General features: G+C 33.8%; 1 protein-coding gene across 6 annotated transcripts in view; it reads right to left on the bottom strand.

The window, feature by feature from the left end:
* Positions 1 to 8,221, bottom strand: part of TFEC (transcription factor EC) — a 127,907-nt gene that overhangs the window by 113,326 nt on the left and 6,360 nt on the right. Inside the window, exon 1 of one of the 6 annotated variants that reach the window (XM_077756037.1) lies at positions 2,434 to 2,561. The exons of 1 other annotated variant lie outside the window; for it this stretch is intronic. In XM_077756037.1, coding sequence (XP_077612163.1) covers positions 2,434 to 2,480 — 47 coding nt within the window. In that variant the 5' untranslated portion in view covers positions 2,481 to 2,561. Of the gene's footprint in view, positions 1 to 2,433; positions 2,562 to 8,221 lie in introns of those variants that run through there. 4 more of the 6 variants (XM_077756038.1, XM_077756042.1, XM_077756041.1 and 1 more) reach the window with 4 other exon arrangements.

Here is an 8,221-nt window from a genome sequence, read left to right as displayed (position 1 = left end):
CTGACTGCCCCCCCCCCTCGCTTTTTTTTTTTTTTTTTACTGTAGAAAATGTAGGTCACCTCAGGAGTCAGTGAGTAATTGTCAGATTGGATCTCTAATCTTGTGACCAAAAAGTATATTATAGAATGAATCTAATCATTACCAGAAAGCCAGCCAATGTCTTTTGGCTCTACAACAGCAACAAGTTAAATTAATAAGCAGCTCCAACAAATGCCCTTATAGCAATTTAAGCCAGCCCTAAGAAAGAATAGATTAACCATTCGTAACAAAGGTAAAATAATTTGCATTCCTTTCATTGGCTCCTATACTCAACCAATTAACATTTACTGAGTACCTATTGAATTAACACATCAGCAGACTGCATACTTTGAAGTTTCAAAGAAAGCAGTAGTCTTGGGCCTTGTCCTCAAGGGAAAGTTTCCTAGTAAGAAGTAAGACGTGATATCCATGAAACCATGGGAAGACACATGAACTCTGCAGTGTTGTCTATAGAATAATATGCTTGAAAAGTGGAAAGTAAAAGAAAAACCTACAGGTACAGTTCATAGAAGAGGCCATCATTTTTGTGTTTTAAAGCAAAAGAAAATTTCTCAGGGACACACAAGTGAGGAAGAGAGATGATAAAGGCACAGGGCAACAAAATGGGCAAGATAGGGCTTTACGATGAAAAATTGAAAAATAGAATTTGAGGTTTCAAATTCTAAAGATTAAATTCACCTAATTTACAATAGAATATACAACTTACCCTGTTAGAGGGAATTTGCTCTTGTTTTGCTTCCCTTTTTTGTTTAATTTTATTGCTTTGTCATTGTGCTTTTACCAAATGCATATTGTCTTTGTTACTTCATACTCAAAGGCTCATACTTTTTTCCTCACATCTGTTTATGGCTAAAATAATCTCTGGCTTTTAATAGAAATATTTCTGCTTCTTTTCTAACTATATAACTTCATTGATTTCTGATGCCCTGGTAGTGAAAAAAGATCTCTAAGTGGATGTTAGAAAAATATATTCATAGGTGGATATACTTTAGAGAAAATACAACCTTTAAAAGTTTGTATAGATATAACTGCCCTCTCCCAAGAAAAAATTTAGTATCAGAAATTTGGGTCATGTTCACTTTTCTTATCTTCCTGAGATAGCAACTTTTCAAAGGTAGTTTGCGAAACCATTGTACACGGGGTTTTGTTGTTGTGTTTCATTTTCTATTTTTCTCCAGGATATACAAATTGATGAACATCATTATAAAAGTGAGCTGAGTTTATAAAAACAAACACTACAGAATGATTTAAAAGTATTAGGGACAAATATCAAAACCGCTGAGACAGGTTAAAGACCAGCAAAATAATAGGTGAGGTAGTTTTAAATACATTAATAAGGTAGAAAAGGACATAAATAATCTTGATTCCTGAGTGTGAAATCATAAACACTACAAAGAATTTGCCCCTAGCATCTGGTAACCTGAAAAGTTTTATAAAAATCAGAACTGGTTTGAAGTCAGATGGGTAAGACCAACTGCTGTTAATATGATTACTTTTTCCTCATTATGCCTAGGTCTAGACTAGACTTCAGGTTTTAGCTTCCCATAAGCACTACAATGTAATGACAAATGTATTTAAAAATTAAAAATTAGAGTACAGTTTTTATTGGAATATAGTACCTTTTCAGATTACTAAACTTGTGGTTGGTTTTCCTCTACTCTTATTTTTTTATTCTGTGGTCAATTTACTGTTCATTATTACAATAGCACCAGTTTTATAGAATGAGCTCACCACACCTAACCTTTATGCTGTAAATTGAAGTTAAATTGCTAACTCCCATCAGATGCTAATTAAACTGACTATCACTGATTTTATGTAGCACACTGTGCTTTAAATATATATGCCTGAGATACCCAGCAGATGAATTGCTACTTATAGATACTAATAATGAGGATGTTGGTTATTTTTTCAACTTTAATTAACAGGTGTAATACCCACTTGCAAAGATATCATTAAAATGGTATCCAAGATTTACAGAATTTATAATACAGAGTTTGTTATTTAATATTCCTTTTAGAGTTTGACCTTTTCAAAATGCAGTCTAATATTTGGCCATAAAACCACTGAATTTTCAAAACTTTGTTGCCTTAGCTCACCTTAAAACCTACTTTCTCTGTGAAGAGCTTCTGCTTTATTGAAAATGGAAAACATTTCACTCATGCTACTATACCAAATGCAAAAACAAAACTAAAGTAAGTGTGTGACTTCTGGGTTTCTAGTCCAGAATGTAAGAAGCTTAAAAGTAGCCACTCCACCCTATAATCAAGTTAAAAACTGAACAAACTAAAAAATCAACAACTCTTCTGAGATCTATCTGAGGTCACAGGTTAAACTGTTGTTCCTCCCAAACTGGAGAGACAGACAAGCAGAAACAGAGAGAGAATCACAACTTACCGCAGCAGAAATTCAGAAGCAGAAAATGTCTTGGGAACCAGTAACATAGGAGGAAAATCTAAACTGTAATGATAAATTGCTGGAGGCCCAGGGAAGACAAGGCTAAGAGTTAAGAGATCTAGAAGTACCCAGACATATGGAGCCTCCCACTTTTATCAGTTTTATCTCCAGGAGCTCTACCAGACTCTCACAATGAATAATCAGAGAAAATTCCCTACTATTTCTAAAAAAAAGGTAGGGAAAAATAAACACCAGAGCACTGTTCTTCTTAACAAGACCTTCCCTCAGGAGAAACTATTTTACCAGATCCTACCCTACTTGGGAGATGGAAATACCCAATGTCAGCTCCACATAGACATCTTGTCCCACCTATGGTATGTGAAAATGGGAATTGAGAAGGTGTGAAGTTCACAGTCCAAAGGCACGGGCTCACCAAAAGACTGGAACCTAATCAGTCTTTTCACTGATTCACAGGATTCTAAAATGTTTCCCTTCCCCCTATAACTTACCATTATATTACTAAAGGCCTATTTATAGCAGCTTCTTTCACCCGATACATCATGTCCACTTTTCAATAAAAAGATTACAAGGCATACTCAAAGGCAAAAATAAAAATAAAAAACAAAAAAACCCACAGTTTGAGGTGAGTTAAGTATAAGACCTGAGTCAGATATGGCACAGATGATTAACATGCTAAGGGGTTTAGGAGAAAAAGTATACAACATGCAAGAAGAGATGGCTAATATAATCTTAAAATAGAATTAAAAAGAAATGCTAGAGATCAAAAACACTGTTACAGTAAAGAGGAATACTTTTGATAGGTTCATTGGTAAACTTGACATGACTGAGGAAAGAAATTCTGAGTTTAATGATACGACAATTAGAAACTTTCAAAGTGAAAAAGAAAGAGAGAAAAGATTGGAAAAGGCAGAGCAGAATATTAAAGAACTGTGGGACAACCACATAAGGTATAATATACACAAAATGGGAACACCAGAAGAAGGCAGAGAGAGACAAATAAAAGATTTGAAGCAATAATGACTGAGAATTTTCCCCAATTTGATGTCAGACACCAAACCATAGATCCAGGAAGTATAGAGAACACCAAGCAGGAAAAATTCTTTAAAGATTACACTTAGGTATATTATATTCAAACTTTAAAAACCCAAAGATAAAGAAAAAATGTTGAAGGAGGCCACAGGGGGGGAAAACCACCTTATCTATCCAAGGGCAAAAGCAAACATGCAAGCAAAAAGAGAGTAGAGTGAAATATTTAAAGTGTTGAAAGAAAAAAAATCAACCTAACAACCTGCAAAATTATCCTTGAAAATTGAGGAAAAATAAAGACTATCTCAAACAAGCAAAAATTAAAGGAATTTGTTGCCAGTAGACCTGTCTTGAAAGAATTATTATTAGAAGTTCTTTAGAGAGAAGGAAAATAATACATATCAGAACCTTGGATCCACATAAAGAAAGGAAAAGCATAGGAGAATAAATAAGTGAAGATAAAATAAAAGCTTTTAGTTTTCTTATTCTTAATTGATATAACAGAAAACAGTTTATTCAGAATAATAATAGTAACAATGTACTTGATTATGTATGCTTGTGTGTGTGTGTGTGTGGTGTGTGTGTGTGTATGCTTATGTACAAGTGAAATGGATGACAGCAATGATAAAAGAACAAGAAAGAGAAAATTAAGATCACTTTGTTTTTATAAAGCACATTCCTTATCATAAAGTGATATAGTGTTATTTGAAAGTGGACTTGGATTTGTTGTTAATGTATATTGTAAACTTTAGGGAAAATAATAAAAAAAGTTTTTATTACATAGTGAATATGCTAAGAAAAGAAAATGGAATCACACAAAATGTTTAGTGAAAACCACAAAATGCAGAAAAAGAGTGGAAGAAAAAGATAGAAACAAAGAACAGGACAACAAAGAGAAAACAGTAACAAATATGGCAGATACTAATACAACTATATCAGTAATCATTTTGAATATCAGTGGTCTATATGCACCAAATAAAAGACAGAGACTATCAGAGTGGATCAAAGAGCAACACCCAACTACACGTTGTTTACAAGAAACTCACTTTAAATATAAAGATTATAATTATATACATATATTTATGTATTACATAACATATGTATTAAAGTAAATAAATGGCAAAAAATATGATATACCATACTAACACTAATTAACAGAAAGTGAAAAGAGCTACATCAATTTCAGACATAGTACATCTATGAGCAAAGAAAATCATCAGGGATAAAGAGAGCCACTACATAATGATAAGGAGGTAAATTCTACAAGAAAACAAAACAATCCTTAATATATATGCATTTAACTATAGGATGCATGAAGTAAGATGTAATACAAGTTCAAGGAGAAATAGATGAATCCACTATTAGAGTTGGAAACTTCAATACCTATGTATCAAAAATGGACAGATGAGGCAGGCAGAAAATCACTAAGGACACACTTGAATTCAATACCATTAATCAACTGGATATAATTGACATCTATAGGCTACTTCATACAACAACAGCAGAATGCACATTTTTCTAAAGTTCTTGTGGAACATTCACCAACATAGGCCACATTCTAGGCCATAAAACACATCTTAATAAATTTAAAAGAATAGAAATCATATATTGTATGCCCTCAGACCACAGATTTAGACTAGAAATCAGTAATAGGAAGATAACACGAAATCTTAGAATATTTAGAGTTTCAACAACATACTTCTGAATAACACATAGGTCTAGGAAAAAAATCAAGAGAAATTTAAAAATATTTTGAACTAAATGAAAATGAACATATAACAAATGAAATGAAACTGAAGGGCTTAGAGGGATATCTAGAGCGCTGAATGCATATATTAGAAAAGAAGAAAGATCTAAAAGGAAATCTTTTTCCTTAGGAAATTAGAAAACGAAGAGCAAATTAAATTCAAGTTAAGAAAAAGAAAACAAATAATAAAAATTAAATCATAAATCAATGAAATTTAAAACAAAAAATTAACAGAGAAAATCAACAAATCCAAAATCTTTCCTAACTCAATTGAAGTATTAGCAAATTGCCTCCAACAATGTACAAAAGCAATTATACACAATGACTAACTAGGATTTAATCCAGGTATGCAATACTGGTTTTTCACTTAAAAGTCAATTAATGTAATCCACTACTTCAACAGGCTAAGGAAGAAAAATCACATAATCATATCAATAAATGCAAAGAAGGATTTGACAAAATCCAACACCCCTTTATGGTAAAAACTCTCAGCAAAATAGAAATGAATGAGAACTTCCTCAACTTGATAAAGAATATCTACAAAATTCCAACATCTAATATCAAACTTTGAATTCTGAGAAACAAAGTTTTCTCACTAACATCAAAAACAAAGCAAAGAGGGTCACGTAGATGGCTTAGTCAGTTGAGTGTCCCATTCTTGACTTTGGCTCAGGGTATGATCCCAGGGTTGTGGGATCAAGCCCCGCATCAGGCTCCACACTGAGCATGGAGCCTGCTTGGAAAATGTTTGCGAACTACGTATTTGACCAAGGACTTGTATATAAAATGTATAAAAAAAGAAATTAGTTTTATTGGTCTTTACATTATTTATGCAATTCTCTTGTAGATTTACAGATTTAGCACAATATTCCAGTAATGAATGTACTGTGTTAAGGAATCAGAAAGTTTCTGCCAGCAATATGGCAGCAATATGTAGTAGATTATTACAGTTAAAGTACCCACAAAAACCAAACTGTCTGTATCTGCTCCATTTTATGGTCTTCTACATTGACTTTGGGCTTACCATGAGTCTGGTTCAAGCAGAGTATAAAAATAAAATAATAGGACAACAGGCAAGCAGAGTATAAAATAATTTCCTCACTAAGACTAGCCCCCTTTCTTCTTGCTTTTAGAACACTGCTACATAAGAAGAAACCAAGTTATTCTACTAGAGACAAATGGTCCTGCAAACAGTCAACACCAAAACCAGACTTCAGAGTGAGGCTATCTTAGACCATCAATCCTAAGGATGGTCACCACATGGTAATCCTATTGAATAGCAAAAGAAGAACCACTAAAATGAATCTAGCCCATATTGCTAACCTAGAGAATTATAAAGAGGTAAGAGAGTAGTTTACTACTCTTCAGTATTAGTTCACTACTTCTCGTGGTAGTTGGTATTAAAATATATAACTCACACAAAAGGTTACATCTTACTTAAATATAAACTTAAGTAAATGAATTGCCCTAGTTATGTAACTGAGTAGATTAATTTTAATTCTAATTTTTTTTCTTTTTTTTTTTTTTTAAAGAGAGAGAGAGACAGCGTGAGCAGGGGAGGGTCAGAGAGAGAGGGAGTCACAGACTGAAACAGGCTCCAGGCTCTGAGCTGGCAGTCAGCACAGAGCCCGACGCGGGGCTCGAACCCACGAACCGCGAGATCATGACCTAAGCGAAAGTCGGACGCTTAACCGACTAAGCCACCCAGGAGCCCCTAATTCTAATTTTAAAAGACTTTCACAATTATACTATTCTAGCTTTTTTCAATCTGAGGTTGTCATGGTATTCTGAGAATCACTGAAGAGGGTACTACCACCAGTGTAGATTGTTTGGAAAATTGAATTAAGGGTGAATTTATTCAGAACTTACCTTGCATAATGTATTTTAATTTGCCAATAATGATTTTGGCTCTAAATTCTGGCTGTCTTCTTAACATCAAATGGCTAAACATCAACAAACTCAGAATTTATTCAGAATGAATTAATGTTTTACCAAATACACTTTTATACAAAGATTCAAATCTTGAACCATTGTGGACTATAAACTATTTTTCTTATCATCCATTTGAAATAGTGTAAAGATGAAGAACCAGTTGCCAAACATGGGGATCAGCACTCTTAAAAGATTAAAATGTTCATCTGTCATTGTAATTTTGCCAAATAATAAGTTATTAAGAGTGATTTGTGGAATTTACTATTCAAGCTATTATTTATGTCAATCTGGTAGCACATTAACATGAAAAACATCTCTTTTTTCACCATCTTAGCTATAATAAACTTAAAATATGCCAATCTTCACGCTTTAGGGCATAATTTGGTTACCAGCTGGGGTCAGGAAGAAATTTTCCCCATAGTGTAGTGTTGCCAATTACCATAGGTGTAGAGAGAACAAGAGAAAGAGTCAGGGGGTTACAGGGCCCTCTAAAGCATCTGGTATTGGATGCTCTGAGAGTGAGAATTCAGGATAAGATGAAACATTCAATTGTTCCTGTATGTCAATTTTGATATTCCTATGAGCTGCCAATATGACACTGCTGCCACAAGGGAAGGATTTCCTACAGAACAGATGTCACTTACAGTATTATGTGGGCCATCTATCTCAACAAATAATTGCTTGACACTTCTGCCCTATGGCAAGGGTCTGAAAATATGTTAGGGTGGGAACACACCATACAAGCAGATGGGCATAGATAAAAGGAAGAGCAAGAGCATACTGAGTCTGAGATGCCTGTGTAAAAGCCAGATGGGGCACTGAAACAGATGTCTTCCTCATCTTCAGTGACTACAGCTCAAGATCAGAATTTTCCAGTTATTAGTTATTTGGAAGTCCTATTCTAAAATTTCTTTAGATGAGTATGTGTTATAGAAGGTTCGAATTTATTAAGACAAAGAAACTTCAAATTTTTGATGTAAACTGCAATTTCCACTTGAAATGAATTCATTTGCTTAAGGCCCGAAATGATATGAAGCTCCCAATACCAGTGCCCCCTACTTC

The sequence above is a fragment of the Crocuta crocuta genome, unplaced genomic scaffold (genome assembly GCF_008692635.1).
Source record: "Crocuta crocuta isolate KB4526 unplaced genomic scaffold, BGI_CrCroc_1.0 scaffold452, whole genome shotgun sequence".
NCBI lineage: Eukaryota > Metazoa > Chordata > Mammalia > Carnivora > Hyaenidae > Crocuta > Crocuta crocuta.
The sequence above is the reverse complement of the archived record's forward strand: the minus strand, read 5'-3'. Positions and strand labels throughout refer to the sequence as shown.